This window comes from Drosophila rhopaloa, unplaced genomic scaffold (genome assembly GCF_018152115.1).
Source record: "Drosophila rhopaloa isolate 14029-0021.01 unplaced genomic scaffold, ASM1815211v1 contig_178, whole genome shotgun sequence".
Taxonomy (NCBI): Eukaryota; Metazoa; Arthropoda; class Insecta; order Diptera; family Drosophilidae; genus Drosophila; species Drosophila rhopaloa.
Genome location: NW_025335059.1, coordinates 4,416,436 through 4,433,968, shown reverse-complemented (window position 1 = coordinate 4,433,968; position 17,533 = coordinate 4,416,436). Strand labels below are relative to the sequence as shown.

At 37.6% G+C, this 17,533-nt stretch overlaps 1 protein-coding gene across 2 annotated transcripts in view; it reads left to right on the top strand.

The window, feature by feature from the left end:
• The window catches only part of LOC108046340 (eukaryotic translation initiation factor 4E type 2), a 49,331-nt gene that overhangs the window by 30,873 nt on the left and 925 nt on the right, over positions 1-17,533 (top strand). The window contains exons 3-4 of one of the 2 annotated variants that reach the window (XM_044458971.1): positions 16,972-17,120; positions 17,334-17,490. In XM_044458971.1, the coding sequence (XP_044314906.1) occupies positions 16,972-17,120; positions 17,334-17,415 (231 nt within the window). In that variant the 3' untranslated portion in view covers positions 17,416-17,490. Of the gene's footprint in view, positions 1-16,971; positions 17,121-17,333; positions 17,491-17,533 lie in introns of those variants that run through there. The other variant, XM_044458970.1, reaches the window with a different exon arrangement.

Here is a 17,533-nt window from a genome sequence, read left to right as displayed (position 1 = left end):
ATCTTAATAATGATTTTGGTTGCCTTTACTGTACTTTCATTAATAAAATGTAATCAAGATAATTTTTTAACTGACAGTTTAGAGAATTTCTTTCTCTGAACCACACAGCGTATACTTGATTTTCGAGCAAGCAGTGGGAATATTCTTTCCTTGGCTGTCTACTGTTTTGCATACAATTAAAAGTCAATATAGGCATAAAAACAGACGTATATTTTCCCACACGGGCTGTGATTTTAAATCATTTGCTGGCCTCTTTTAACTCCAATCAATAAAACAATTGAACATTTGAACAATCAGCATTTTTGTCAAACTGTCAGCACAGCAAAATGTTATTTTCCCAGTTGGTTTTGTTTCAGACCACATTGGGTTCTGGGGATTTCGGAGGTATTATGTTGGGCATCTTGCAACTCCAACTGTTGACACATACATGTCAGCCGCATGGCAGCCATCCTGGCCACAAGATTTTGCAACAGCAGCAACATTACACGCACATGCTCATGCAACTGTGTGTCAAGGACTCGTAAAGGATTTGGGGGACACCAAAAAAGCAATCCCGAAAGCCAAGAAGCTTAACCAGTATTTATTATTTACCATAATTGAAATTAATAACAACGATTTGCATACAAAAAACACATTCAAATGTTGAAAAAAAATCGATGGTAATTCATTAAAGTTATTAACAGAAGCGTGTTGGTAGAGCCAGTGCGATTCGAACAACACTCGTTATGTAAGGCATGCAGAAATGCGATAAATATATACATATATGGATATAGATGCACTTGCATCGGATATGTATATAGAGCGGAATGTTAAGCGCGTCACTATATGTGCATGTCAAATGTGCGTGATGGCAACGCAACCAGACGTGACCTCATCCGCAAACCGAACTCTCCCATGCCACCCACTATCCACCCAACAATCCCCTCGCAAACATACCTATTGATGCGCCTTGTGGCAAAAAGCGTGAAATGATTGTGCTTGTTAAACAATTCCTAAACATTTGGAACACACTGCATATAAACAGAGAAATGCACATATGCCGGTGTATAAATCCATCTAACAATAAATCACAAGATACATATATTATCAATATAAAAATCACTAACATACCCCAAAGCTTTATTTGCAATAAGGTGTTTTTATCCAATATATATAACCATATATATATATTTCACCGAATTCTACAACAATCAATTCCAATTAAAAACAAGAGAGAACGCTATAGTCGGGTGCCCCGACTATCAGATACCCGTTACTCAAGTAAAGGGAGTGCGAGGGAGATGGAGATAGAAACTTTGATCACGCATAACTTTTTAACGAATGGTCCGATTTGAAAAATTTCTTCTACATTTCGATAGGTATATATAAACACAATAAAACTTCATTTTTACTTTTCCGAAATATTTAAATTTTTAAAATCGTATATAAGCGATTGTGGGCGTTAAAGGGGGCGTGGCACCATTTTGAAACAAACTTGCGCTGCGTAGGAACTCCTGGAATCTGCATGCAAAATGCCATCTTCTAGCTTTTATAGTTTCCGAGATCTCAGCGTTCATACGGACAGACAGACGGACAGACGGACATGGCTATATCGACTCGGCTAGTGACCCTGATGAAGAATATATATACTTTATAGGGTCGGAAACGCTTCCTTTTAGCTGTTACATACTTTTGCACGAATACAATATACCCTTTTACTCTACGAGTAACGGGTATAAAAACTTTGTGAAAAACAAGCATGCTTTGGTTACCAAAATTTAGTTCAGCATAACTTTTTGTACCACCATTTATCGATTTAAATGAACGAATGAAAACTTTTCAACCACAACTATTTTTGTTCTAAAAACCGTAAACCTATTTTTATTCGCATCGGTAAAGCAGGCAAATTGCAAGGCAATTTGCACTTCGTGATTATTTTTATATTATTTTCTTTTGTCCATGGCATATCAAATGGAAACCGAAATCATCGTATAGCTTAAAGCGAGAGATTAGCTGAAATAGCAAACAAATGTATATTTGCAGTTGCATTGTTTTGTTCACCATGGCACATGAATATTTTATCAGAGTTGCAGGCCATTATTAATTAAAAGTGTACTTTGGTTTTGTTAGCTAGTGCGTTTTCGCACTTTATCGATTGCGAATGCATCTGTTCCTCCAACGATAGAAATACATGGAAATATGTTTGGATTTTGGCTTAATTAAGGAAAACTTTCGATGACGTCAAACGGTGTCGGCAGATAATAAATTGATATTTTTCATGTTTAGGTTTTTTTTTGGTGTGACAGACTGTTTTTAAATATTCACACCCTTCTCTGTTAATTGCCGCTTTCCGGTGAATCATTTTCACTCATTCCCAAGCTTTGGTGACCGCCGCCAATTGACTCTAGTCATTGTAATTATATTTAACTAGATGTGGTTTTTTTTTGTCTCTACTTTAGTTGCAAGTCACGCTATCCAAATGCACTGGAGAAAAACAGTCATTTAGGTCCTAAATAATTATCACAATACGGATTTAAGCTGTGGGTATATTTAAAATTAATTTTTTTTCAACGGAGAAACTTTAAAAAGCTATTTTGCATTAAAACCTTTTTAGGCAGTTACCAATAGAATATATCTTAGCAAGCGCATTTGTTTAAAAACACAACAATGTAACTTGCTAATTTAAAGTTTCTCAGTGTAGCTTTAAAAAAGTGTAGTTGAAAATGTAAATAAAATATAAATAATAAACTTTGATGATTCCTCGTACCCTTAAGCTATTAACGGCTTAAATATATTTCATATTTATTCAGAAAAACGTGTTATTAAAGTCAATTAAAATGCGTCTGGCTTTATTAAAATATTTTTTGTATATGCCCTCGGAATTGTCGTTTTTTTTTCTGCGTAATCCCCTTGGCATTTGTCTGACTCACTCGAATTCCTTTGTGAAGCGGACAATTTGGCGTCAGTTGATTGCAATTTGTGGTAGTTTTCGCTTTTTAATGGCAACTTCTGTGTTGGCTTTTTTGTTTTTGCCCCGTGCAATTCAACGGCAGCGCGGCGGGCATATTCGCAGTCTCATTTTAATAATCCCCGCGGTCGGTCCTTTGCACCCGTTGTGGCATCTGCAAACAATGCGAAAAATGAGCTAAAGCAGAGCAATGTTGCCATGAAATATTTACCGCCCCCCATTTGTGCCAGTGTCTGTGTTTGGGCGTGCAAATAAACGCTGCATAAATGAGGGCGCGCGTGATGTATTCATGAATGATGACAACTAGCGACTGCCGACCTTGTCATTGTTTTAAAGTATTTCCTCAACTATAGTTCTGTCTGATTGTTCCTAGTAGTTGCTCTTTTCCACTTCTTAAGAAAAAAATGTTACTTCGGAACTAAGACTATTGACATATAGAGTGCTAGTAATCTCATTGTAACACATATTACCAATTTTATTACAATTAAAAGTATAATTTTATAAAGTAATATAACCGGCAACTCTTTTGAATTAAATAATAATTGTTATAGTTTTAAATAAATTAACCGTAAATACACTTAAATAACCAAGTATTGCAGCAGACCTACAAATATAAAATGTTTTTATCTCTGTACCGTTCGTAACGATTTGTTTACTCTGTTTCTGGTGTCAGTTCTCTTTTTTTTTGTTTCTACTTCCTCTATTTTGACTCTTGCTGAATATTTACTGAGTGACAAATTTTTGCGTTGAATAATTTACAAACTCGGAGACGGGGTTTTAAATTGTTGAACTCAGCCTGTCCGTAGACTCGGAAAAAAAGCTCTGGTAAAACAATTTGAGTATGTCATAAATTTATTTAAAACTCTCATGTTAATGCTTCATCCGAATATTTTTTTAAAATACATGATTACATAGTTCAAACAAAAAATGTGAATATTTTTATGCCCTTTAGCATTTGTTTGTCACTTATAATCTTTCACTAAATAGTGTTTTTTAAGCCTCTGTGCGTAACTTTCTGCTTCTGACCACAAAACGATTTAATTAAAGTGCAGTGCAAACACTGAATCCGTCACGTATAGATGAGTTTTTCAGTAGATATCGTCTATTTGATTCTACACTTTTCTTTTTTGTTGATTACTTTTTTGTTTCAACCACACAGAATGGAAAATTCTTTTTTAACGGTAATTTTATTCGATGAATTAAATAGAAAAGAGGTAGAAAATCTTAGGTTTCCATTTATTCGGAGGTGTTGGGTAAATCTTCCGCAAACAATCTCCTTTTTGATTTTCTATATACATTCAAATAACATTAAACCGAATTTCATTGACACCGCCGATTAAGAACGATTAAAATTATATAATATTAGTATATATTATATGTTAATGAATTTAGCACTGGGATAGCTAAATGTAGATAATATTGCCATAAGCCTCGCTGCACATTTGTCATTCAAATGTATTTTCCTGCCTCCTGTTGAATATCCGACTATCTGTTAATTGTTAAATTTTAGCCTGGCTTTGACAGTCGTTTTGGAAATTCTCTATCTGGATCGGACTAAGCCATCACCTGACCTCTTTTTACCCCGCTGCAGACCTTTCAGCGACAATTTGTATAGTTTGGATTTCAATTTGTTTGCGGTGACTGCGAACAAAAAAAAGGGCTCCTGCGTGATAGGGCATCGATTTTTTTGTTCTAGCTGTTTGCTGACCACGCCCACTTGATTGCATTAGCCCCGATCGGCGGGTTGCATGCAAAATGCGATGGGCCGACATTCGCACACCCCAAGAGCGGTCAGGCCAACTCCCTGTGGATTTCAGTTGGGCAGACTTTATTTCCCAACGCCGTTGTAAAGATTCCCTCTTTTGTCCGTTGGCTAGTAGGGAATTGTGCCGTATGTATGGTACATATACCTAAATGTGTATAGTTTTATGCTTATATAATACGTGACGATGTCTGCATGGCAGGCACACACAGTCGCCGAAACGCAAATAGCAACAGCTTGGCCTGAAATAAAAAGAAGGCGTTGCAGAAGCTAAAAAATATGTTGTAAATACGTGCGTCTAACATGTGTACTTGACTAGTCGGCCAAATAGGGCGGGGCTCCTCTTTACCCATGGATCCCTTATAGGGATTGGCCCCAATTCGGGGCACAGATTGTGGGCTGTGTACACATCGTAAAACCGAACTGAAACTGAAAAATTGCTTGTCAAACCATCAAAGGAGGGCTAAATAAAAGGGAGAATAAAACATATACGGTACAACGAAGTGGCGAACTTGCGTTGCCTTTTGTTTATTAAAAATGACAGGTTCATGTTGCAAAAGAAAGTTATTGGTAGTAAAATATTTTCTTTTAATAAAAAAAAACATTTTAGATGGAAATGGGATATAAATCATTGAAAAGGTAGAAAAATACTTTAAACAATACAATTTAATACTTTCACTAGAAATTTTATTTTCTGTGCAAATTCTCGTCTTAGTTCTAAGCAGTTGAGCACATTGTCCCTAGGTAATTGAGCCATAGCTGCTGCTGAATTTCCCACTGCATTTCCACCTTTCCAGTTTGCAAGCCAAATAATTGGCCTTTGTGTTTAGAATGGGTCGCAGTGGCTCTTGAAATGCTCCCCTTCAGCTTTTGTAAAGGATCGGTGGGTGGGTGTGTAATGGCACAACAAAAGGACAATGAACCACGTCAATTCCCGACAATTTGACAGTGGCTTTTGGGTGAAGTTTTATGCTAATCGGTCTATTTTATTATTTAACCACAAATACATCAATCTGAGGCAAGCAGTTTGAACAACTTTGACATTTGACATTTATGTAAAGTGGTAATGAAAGATTTCAATTAAAAGATTGTAGGTGTGGTTTTATTTTCGGCTATTTTCTATGCATTTTCTTAAGTAGTGAATTAAACCAGTCACAACATTGACTGGATACACAAAAATTCAGATTGGTGTTGGCAGCACTTGAATTACCTTATTTACGATCTTCCATGAACATTGATTACGTCACTTTGGTTTTTATGGTTCAACGTTGCTTTTGTTTTCGTGAGCAAAACAACTTGAGAATTTCCGTCTTACCAAGTGTCTAATGAAAGTTTTTCGGCAAAAACTTTTCCGAATTAACATTCTCCATGTTGCGCTCTTTTCGCCTTTGGTTTTATTTTGATGAGATGGATTTTGTTACTCATTGCCTTTTTGTTTTTTTTTTTTTTTTGTTATAGGATAGGTCGCCATCTTGGCCTTTGTTTTTATCGAAAACTTGCATTTCACACGCAACTTGGCAAAGACTACATACTGAAAAAAATATTTACTCTATCGCTAAAACATGGAACATTAATAAAAGCGTAGACTTTATTAACCTGTGTAAAAATTAACATTCACCATGCAAATGTAACTAAAATGTCTTGTTTTTTATTTACCAAACATTAAACGAAGAACAGATTTAAACCTTTAACTTTAATTTAATATTATGTTATACATTTTTAAAGAATACTTAGACAGCAGTTGAAGATTTGGATAGTGAATAGATGGAGTAGGATGATATAGCATGATTGAATACCAAAGTTTTTCTGTCTGCCCTGGGAAGCAGGAGAATATCAGGGGACGAATTGGAAAATGGAAGGGAGCCAGAGAGCGAGACGTGCTAAATTTGGAAATGGAAATTAAGTTAACGCCAAAGGCAAGGCGGGGCACACAGGCGAAACTTGGAGCAGGCGCCTCCAATATGGCGTCAGGTGGTGGCCAGCGGGCAGGGGGTGGGGGTGGTGCTGCTGTTGCTCAGCGGGGAGTAGGGGGTGGTGGGTGACTGGGTGGGTTTTCGTTCAGGGCTGAACATAAATTAAACTCCACTTGACAACAAGGAGCTTCACTGCTGTTGCTTTTCCAGCTCCTGTGGTTGCTGTGGCGTTTTTGTTGTGCCTGCTCATTTGGCTGTTCGATGTAGTTGCTGTTGTTCTTGTTTATTGTCGCAAGCAAAACAAACAAACACTTGCCAACACGCACGTACACTCGCCCACCCACAAAATACACATCCCTCGCCCTTTGTGGTATGTGCTAATGCGAGCAAAAAGCAAATTTACATTTAGTGCTGCATATTTTAGGGGGTTCCTTAGTCGTCCTTCGCTGTATCCCTAATAAAAACTGCAAAATCTCTAAAATCGATTTATGTCATTTGCATTCTTTGCCAGGTTATTTATGAAGACTAATAGGATTCAGTATTCAATTAAGTTAAAGCAAAACTGTTGGGTATCCTGTCTTTAATATTTTTGAAAACTGTGAGGCATTATTTAATGAAATTTGAATAATTATACTATTTTCGAAGCTATTTTTAATGTTCTAAAGATAGTACGTCAATCGCTAACTCTGAGTATCGTAAAAAGTTCTTAAAATAGCTGATAAATTCCAAACAGAGGTTGCAATTAAATTTAACTTGGTTAAATTTAGAAGAGCCAAGCACTTCTACTAGACTCAACGAGCTGGTAAAGCACACCCCCTGGCTTAAATTTATATATATATAAATATATACAATGTATAAAAAGCACAGCGTAGGAGCTTAAATCAAATCGCATAAGTTGGCAGCTTTTAATGAAGGAAAACGATGCGGGGCCAGAGGAGAAAGATGAGCTCAGGCTCAGGCTTTGGAGACGCCTCCATCGGCCTCCGCCACTTCATCAGGCATTCAAAATCCTCAACTTTAGCAGCAGAGTTAAGTCGCTTCCAGTTTAATCCCAAGTGCCTTCGTCCTTGCGTTTCCAATCTCCCCTATCTCCCATCCATTAGACAACTCTCCCTCTGCGTTTGTCGTTCTGCTCGAGTTGATGAAACGAGCAAGTCCCAGGACCTAAGTCCATGTATTTATGTGTACCGTCGGTTTTAGGGAGCCAGAAAACTTTTCAGCCCTCGCACGGAAAGAAAAAACATGTGGGTATGACCCTCAACCTTTTTTCTTTTACCTCTTTAATTTCAATTTTCTCAAAACAGCAAAATTTAAACCTTTATTGAGGTTCAATATAACAAAGCTTTTCCTATGTATTCTCAATACCGTTTTAATTCAAAATATTTATTAAAACTTGTTGAAGAGTTGAATACTTTTCTAGGATTTTAACATAACAATGCTTTTTCTGTCTGTGTGAATTCCATTTAGCATAGAATCTGTCCAATTCAAGGCACTGGAATCAGAAGGGCAAGGAGGGAATTCCAACCCCGCACGGGTTGTACATTTTTAAGGGGCAACTTGGGGGCAGGAAACTGGGAGCGAAGGGCGTGTTTGGGCGGGGAGTGTTTAACTTGTGGGTGGTGGCTTCGAGAATGTCGCTTGTCTCTCCGACCTCGAGTCATAAATTGGGCACAGTGGCAGCATAACAATAAGTCAGAAACACACACACTGGTCCTACTGCTGGCTTGCTCCCGTTCCTTTTTTTTTTCCTCCCCTGTCTCGATTTCATGCATAAATTTAGGAGAGCCAGAGGAAACGTTTGACTTGGCAACAGTTCTGAGTTCCCAGATCCAGACTGTGTGTCCGAACTTGGGAACTGCAAACTTGGCCAGGGCGACGACGTCATTTGTGCAAACATAAAAGCAATGTAAACAAACATGGCCAAACGCTTAATGCCAACACACAAACACTCCGAAACACACGAAGGACCCCAGCATAAGCTGTAAGCTAAACCGTTAAAATTGGTTTACACAGACCTGTGTGTGTGTGTGTGTGTGTCTCTGTATGGGAAGGGGGGTTGAGATTCCTGACTATATGGAGGAAGCAAATGGGGAAAGGTGGTGGGGCACTGAAGGGTGTGTGGAGTGTGCCACTGACAGGAGAAACCATTGTTGTCAGATAGTTTTCATCCCCGCTGTTGTTGTTCCGGCCACCTTATCTGCATCGCTGTCCTGTTCTGTGTGTGGCTCCTCTGCCACTTTGCCAGCGCACAAGAAGTTGGCCAAGTACTCGAGCCACATCCAAGTACAGTGGTAATCCGAGATCCAAGTTTGCAGCTCAAATATGTGGGTGGTTGGCGAGCGAATTGGATCATGAAATCAAATAATGATATTAATACAAATTCATAAATGAGTATGATGCAAAACAAAACTGGTACTCTGGGAAGATAAAACGTTTCAAATCAAGAAATATTATGTTTCCACTCCTTGCCAATACCTACTCTATGTGGCCTTCAAAGGGGAGTGGTTCTCTGGTTCTCTGGTTTGTTTGTACTGGGGGCCCAGTCAAGAGCCAGCCAGCCATCAGCTCATCCAGCCACCTTTCAGCCCTCACTCCTTTGCTGTCACTTAATCGCACGCGCCTATAAGCAGGCAATACATTTCAACGGTAATGGAGAACGGGAAAATCGAGGATGTAGCAGGACTTCCTGCAGAAGGACCAAGTGGGAGTATGTGGACGTGGGCATGGGCATGTTGGGTTACTCATCACTTATGGCCATTATGTGATTGTCGCTGCATGGCAGGCCCAAAGAAATGTATGTAAATCCATCTGCATTCTCTTTGCAATTCCGAAATGTGTAATGATGACGATAATCTGGATGATGATGTTGATGAGGACAACGTACCTGCCTGCTCTAATTTGCATATGTGAGCGACAGAGTGCATCTGCATCCCACACAATGTGTGTGTGCCTATACATAAACATACGGAATCATTTGTCATGCTGCATGCATTAAAAAGTTAAGAGATGCGGAACAAATTTGCTCTTGAAAAATCTATACATTTTATTTTAAGATTTTCTATTGTTTTTACTTTGTTTCTATAGCATAGATAAGTTTTTTTTCTAAAAAAAAGAGCAGGGTCAGGGTCCTTGATGGTTCAATTTGCAGCCAGGCAACCACCCCCGCTTCTGAAATCAATGTGCGGCCGTGAGGGTGTGTCCTGCCACGCCCCTGATTGAGTTACATGCTGCATTACCCATGCAGCCGCCCCCGCAATCCCGGCTGGTCAGCATTCGTGCAGAGGATTTGCGTAAGCGAGCCACATAAATAGTGATGGAATCCCAATGCCACCTGCCTGCAGTATATAGTCTCCCACCAGCCAGTGGGTGGGCCGCAACAGAAGTCCACCCAGTCACCCACCTGAAAGGTCGGTGACGAGCGGAGACCACAAATCCCCAGCATGCGCCGAGTTCGGAGGTGAGCGGCACAATGGGTTATGGGCTACAGCACGTGTCCTGTGACGGCGGCTTTGCCAACATTTCTCGCCCAGGCAATTTGCTCCTGCGGTGGGTCCTAATGCTTTGCCCTCTGCCCATCCGAGCCTGTCTCGTTTTGCTGATGAATGACCATCAAAATTCCCACCATTATCGCCCGCTCAGCCTTTTGTGCACCCTTTGTTTTTGCTGCTCGATTGGACGCCTGAAGTTGACCGATTAACCTCCCCTGGCGACACAAAAGCCATGTCTTTTGCCTGATTTTCGTTTGGCTTTTTGTTTACAATTCCATGAACAAATTTTAGTTCAATTTAGAGATTAAGCGGAAAAGAGGTAAAAGCGATGACGATTAGAATTCTCTAGGGATTGAAAGTTGAAAGTTTACACAACTCTTTCTGAAAATGAATTCATTGGTACTGTGCATCCTAAGAACTTCTGACGACTTGTTGGACTTTTTATGGTATAATAAAGTTATATCCCTGAAGGTACTTTGGCTTTAAATAAAATATTGCCGTTAAATAGTAAAATCGTAGCTAATTAAGGTTCAAAGCTTGGACTGAAAAATTATTTAAAAAATATTTAATCATTTTTTGAAATAGATTCCTAAGAGAATTAATTTGCTGAGTTCAAGAGTCAACTCGGGCTCTGTTCGTTCACTTTCACCCAACTGAAATCATAAATTTTAAATTTAGTCAAGGGCGGAGCTCCCTCCAAAAGGAAGTGGGCAGAAAGGCAAACAGTTTCGCTCGACTCGACTCCACTCCACTCCACTTAAATCTCCAATCGGTGGTTGTCTTCCTGGGAGACGAACTAATTTGCATACTTTTCGAGCGCGTTGTGTTTCCTTTGTTTCGATAGGAAAGAAGAGGCACGGAGGGTTATAGTAGGGTTGGGGTGTGGGGGGGTTTTGGGTTGGTAAGAGCTGTCCCTCAATTAAACTGTCATGTCAAAGTCAGTCGCGTCAGTGGCGGCATTGAAGATTGACGATGGCCATCGGGGTTATCGGGAAATCGGGGGATCGGGGAATCGGGATCTGTCGTGTATAGGTTCCATCTTCCTCGGTCTTGTCTGTCGCTGCGTTAGCTTTTACGGCCCATTCGGGCCCGGCACGTCACTCGGATTTTAAGTGCCATCCCCCGGCCACCACCTCCTCATAGATGTTACCACCTCCCTTTTGGCTCTGGTTGAATTCAATTTGCTGCTCTGGCTGTTGCTATTTCAGGCCTAGTCTCCAAATGGCAGGCACACCAGCCGTTTGCCTTTTGACATTTCAAATTGATTCTGTGCGATTTATGTATATCATTTCGACCCACACATCCTCACCAGGGCATAATATGTGGTTGTGTCCTCCGGTTTGTGGGCTATGCAAACAGCAGCAAATTATCCTGTTTTTGCTGGGTTTTTTGAAATTCAATAATGTTGATTTAAGCTGCCTTTGAGCAGATAAATATTTATAATTGGGAAATGGACTAGAGCTGATAAAGTGCGATTAATGAAAATATTATTGAACGTTTAACTTAAATAATTTATTTTGCGGTAAAGTACTACCTTAAAAGAATATAAAGCCAAGGCCCATTAAACCTGAAAACTTCCTTAATGAGCCATTAGCAGCATACTTAAACTTAAATGCAAACCACTCTTGCCGGAGTTTCAAGGAAACAGAATTTTGATATTTTGCCAACCATATGCACAAACTAAAAGACTAAAACTGGAAGCAGTTATAAATGAGATTTAAATCCTCTGTAAAACGAATGAACAAACCTGTTCCACAACTATAAAAAATAAGAACAAGTCTCTGCCTTCAGTGCTATGCAATAGTGATAATTGATTGACCCGACTTATATGCTCTTCCTACATTTGACCTTTCCTTTTCATAAAGAGAGATCAATTGGAAGGCGGCTATTTTTAAACATGGCGTGGGTCAGGCCAAAAAAAAAGAAATGGAAAAACAGCGAGTCAATGCAGTGACGCAAATTACGCGATTCCCACACTGAGAAAAGAAACTTACGAACTTAGTTAAAGCCTTTCAATTAATATTATTTTCGATAGCTTGGAAAAAGTATAAAAGGCTTAAATGTTAGTTTATCACAAAATGGTTTAAAACGTCGGAACTTATAAGCATTTATATACTAGTTGATTAGAAATATAAAAAGAATTCGTTGCTTTTTTTGGTGAAAGCTGAACAAAAAGATTTATTAAGATTTAGGATAATTATTTCAGTAGATTTTTTCTCATAGTGTTTGGGATGTTTGGTGGCAGGATATCGCGATTCCAGCTGATGTCATCAGCCAGACGACAAGGACCCATGGCTTCTGTTTCTCTAACGATTTCGTCTTGGTTGCCTAAAGCCAAATTAAATAAATAGAAAATGTTTTTTGTTGCTGGCCATCGCTCCCCTCTAATGAAATTCTAACACGCGCCACACTTCAAGTAGGCGATGAATGTGTATCCTGGTGGGTGTGTGTGTAGATGTGTGGTGTTAGTGTATGGTGTATGGTGTGGTGTGTGCCTGGGTATCTAAGAGCAGCTGGTCATAATGAGCCACTTGAGTGGCGCACACGCATGCAAAAAGCATTCGAGGCTAAAGTCGTTCTGTGGTCGGTCGTTCGGTGGTTCGGTTGTTCGGTGATTCCAACATCATCTGACCTTCGACTAGGGACAATGCCAAGGTGCGGGGAGAGGTTTGGACAAGGCCAGGATTCTGTGCGATTGGGTGGGTGTTTGGCATGTGGGCAACTTCCTGTTGCTGGACCTGCACCCGCATGCACAGGGGGAAATATCGCTAGGTTACTACGCTCTAGTCACCATTTAATTCTTATGTAATACATTTTTAGTTTACCGAAGTAGGTTGAAAATCTCACTTGTTGAGATCTCGTAATGATTCAAAACAAATGCGATTTGTACTAAAAAGTTTAAGCTAATAAAAAGGGCAGTAAAAAGCTTTAACTTAAATGGCGTTAAAGTACAAAAGTCCGATTGTATTGTTAATTCCTAAAAAGTTTTATATATTTTCAACTGGATTTATTTTTCATGTATATACTCTGCGGATATCCTCTTTAATTTTCCCTGAGTGTACTGCCTAACCCCGAATACTGTCACACATGCACTAAAATTTCATTTCCGCTTCCTGTCGCATTGCCATTGCCAGGACATGTTTGCAACGCGTTGCATTGGCGAGGTTGCATTGGGAAACGCGCAGTGAGAGAGTACAACTATTTGCCGCATCTCCATTTTGATAATCATTTAACACTTTTTCGTATATTTCTCGCTCTAGATAAAAACCAAACGTAGCCGCCCAATGCATACAAATGAGCGGAGGAGCCCGGGAGTCACGTAGCCAGCAAGGACCCCATCCAACGAAGCGGCGAAGAGCGGTGGCTCTAATTAAGACAGGCCTGGTCTGGGCCAAAATAAATGGAACCCACGAGTGGCGGAGCGTTTTCGGTGTTCACACAAATTAAATTCCATCAAGTTTATTTGCTGTAAATGAGGCAGTGGCTGAAGGAGTGGAAGTGCTGGCCTTAATTTAATTTCCCCACCCTTAACCCTTTGTGGCCCTTAGCACGTGTTGCCATGTTACCATTTACCATTTAGAAGCGAAGGAATAGGCCTGAAACATATACACTTAAACACACAGATGCTAAATCAAATTGGTTCGATTTTCCATGTAAATAGTCATTATAATTATTATTGTGGTCTACGTTGATCTATGCCTTGAGCAAGGTCAGCGGCAAACCTTGGGAAACACGAAATTGTAAACATAAATCTAATATTTATTATAAAATTTCATGTTTATGCATCTCGCAAATGCTATGATTATAAAATTAAAAAATTAGACGGTCGAGAAGAGGGCAAATCTATTAATTAGTAATTATTATAATGTGATGTTATATATATAAATCAATCGATAACGAGAAAACTAAAGAAAATGAAACATAAAAAAAAATGAAATATACAAAAATGTTTAACCAACGTAACAAATTTCACTAAGTAGATTTTTCGAATTAAATTTAAATAATAATGATTAAAAGTATAGCAAAAATTCAGAAAAAACAAAATAATTTTGCTGTATACACGAGATAAAAAGCGTTTTTCTACTAAAACTGAATATGTAAAATGATTTTTCAAATCTAGATTACCCCATATACCTAATTATATAACAAAACAAATTATACAGATATAAATTACAAATTCTATGTAAATGTTGTGCGTATATAAAAGCAAAAGCGTAGAATCCCACATTTCGAGATCTTTTAGTTATTTGTTATGTGTGTGCTATATCTTCTTCTATGTATACATTAAAAGAGCGCTTGGCTTCGTCTAGCAAACATTTTGGGCCTTAAACCAACCTACTCAAGCCGGGTCCTCGGTGTACTTCTTATTACCCAGCATTCTTTAGATCAATATATCTATATACCCCTGGGGAGGGGGGCAACCCACACACTAATGGTTATTCTATATCTACGTGAATGTGTTCGTTTCTAAACTTGTATAAAAGCACGCACCCCTCTCCGCTCAGACACGAACTGTTTGTAAAATATTCACAGAGAAAACGAAATTAAACTATAATATAAATAATATTTCCGGGAGTAAAGGAAGAAGACATTTTAGTTTTTCTACTTGAATCGCATTTCTTCCACTTTTCACCAATCAAATTTAAATGAGAAATTTAATACGAAGAATGGAATTTTGAGTCTCTTCAATCCTCAAGCTCAAAACAAACCCAAAACAAAATAAAAACAAACTAATAATAATGAAGTTTTTAGGTTCTATTATTTAGTTGTCTTGTTATTTATATGTTTAGCTTTAGTTTTTGTCTAATTTATTTATAAGTTTTGGCTCCGCAATAAATACAGACAATTATATATATTTGTTCTATAATTTGTTTCATTTTTAATTCGTGAACAAAAGATTATGAAAATAAAAGCTAAAAAAAATCGATAACAAATGAATTGCTAAATTTAAGCGCAAAAGTTCAATTAATAAAAATTAGAATTTTAATATTAACATAATTTGGAATATTTATATATACATACGCATATATATACAACTCTATATATGAATAATTAGTAACAAATCAAATCAATTTCCATAACAACCGCCAGACAAAAATATATATATACTTAGTGACGAGTGCAAGAAATACTCGTGCAATTGTACTTTAAAATTGAATAAAATTCAATAAGAAAAAAAAAGAAAAAGTGAAGGTGGAACGAGTGGAATGGAATTAGGCTTCACATGCAACTCTGTTGGCATAGGGCTGCCATCGCCAACTTGCATGCAGCCTTTAGAAGAGGACAACAACAGTCGAAACACAAGCAGACTCACTCACACAAAAGGCTTCAGATCAACAGAGCAAAAGGGATAGATAGAAGTAGCTTGCGCATGCAAAATAGTAGAGTTGATTGATTGGTGATTATTATTGGTGGATGTGTCGTGCATTGGGAGCATCAATTGCAACAATAATTCCAGGCATATCGAAGCATTTTTACTCAGCATTCAGACGACAGCAATCAGCGAAATCGGCAACCAAAACTGATGGCAATAACAAGCAAAAATACCAATTCGGGATCAGAAAGCGATGACAAACAGGAAGACGATGAAACCACACACAGAGACACACAAACACAACCACAATAAAGGACGAACGCGAAAAAGTAAAAACTTAACGGGATTCACATATGTATATTCAAGAAGCAATAATGAAAGTATATTTCCAAGTATGGGAAAACAACCAAGAAAGTCAAGAACTAACATGAATAAATATTTATACATATATTTTAATTATAGTTACAAATTAGCATATATATAAATTATACATACATACAAATATATATACCGAAGATAGTCCAAATAATTTAGCAAAAAAATGAAAACCAAACGAAGTAATGTTTAATATTTACAAAATATTAAAATATCAATGTGCAATTTAACAAGCGTTTAAAACACCACACTGACACAGCCACACAAAATTAATGCTACACCTATATATACACACACATATGTAAACCGATTATAAACATTATATATGCGTATATAACAAGTCGATACGAAAAAACGATCCATTTATAAACGAGAAAAGGCGAGCGACAAAGTTTAGTGGCAAAAAAAAACAACTTAGTTTTGTGTGCACACACAAACACCACAGTAAACCCTACTTAAAAGGAAATCAAAATTCAACTAACAAAACCACACGAAACGAAACCGTGCTAAATGCTACAAAAAGCGGTTCAAGTCAAGTTTTTGAGCAAATACTCATAATTGTTAAAAATGTTTAAATAATATAATAACAAAAGTAAAAAAAAAAAATTAAATTAAAAACAAACAAAAATCCTTAACAAAAACAAATTGCATATTACCATATATTTTCTCTCTCCTTAGACAATTTAGTTAATTATGAAAAGTAATGAAAAACAAACATTATACTTAAGTGTTAGTCTTATATATAAATAAATATATGATTAATAAAAATAAAAATGATAAATGCAGTAAAAGAAAATCACGGAACAGCAGCCGACGAAAGAAATGTGAAGAGCACAGTAACAGCAAACAAGTGAAAATAAAAACCAGTAAAGAAACAAAATCGAAATGAGAAAAACAAAACTTAAACTAAGAAATTAGATTTGCCTTTGTGTTAATATCAAGTGTGTTTCTTACTACCATTATTATTATTATTTTTTCATTTCCAATTGGTCAGACGTGTGAAATGATTTCCTTACATATTGATTGAGAAATAAAAATTATTAAACAAAAAAGCAATAAAATGTGTTTTATTTAAAACAAATTCCCAAGGGCTGTCCCCCGATTTCGCATGGTTTCCCAGAATAATACGTATATTCCCTTTGGACCTTACTCATAATTCGTTTCACCTACAGGAGGATAGCTTATCAGTATGGAACCGGACTGCCACTGATATGACCAGTACAACACGTATCCGTGATACGTTACGCAGGATATTAAATATACCTCTAACAACGGCAATGGAGTATAAGATACACTGTGATAGCCTTAAATATGTTTCAATGTAAGTATGAAACCAAAGCCCAATTTACAATCCTTAAGGCAGTAAATAATTTATATATAAATATTTGAAAACTAAAACTAAAGTCAATATCTTTCAAAAAAAATATTGCGACAAATTTGTTTGTTCAAACTGTTGAGATTTTCAATCTTCCTAAAAGTCACACCTGAATTATAACGAAACTAATAATCCGAACACTACCTGTACCATACGTAGGCCCAGGCGTCGAAATCGAAAGCTGGGGAATCTTTTTAATCGAAATCGATACTCGTTCAATACAAAAAATGGAAGATCATGATTAAAAGTCTTCGATGATCAAGTCATTTGTGATTTTGGAAAGAGTTTATGGTTTGAAAAGGGAAATGGGTATCGCTACGGCCAGGTCGTAATTTACTAATAAAATATCCAATATTCTT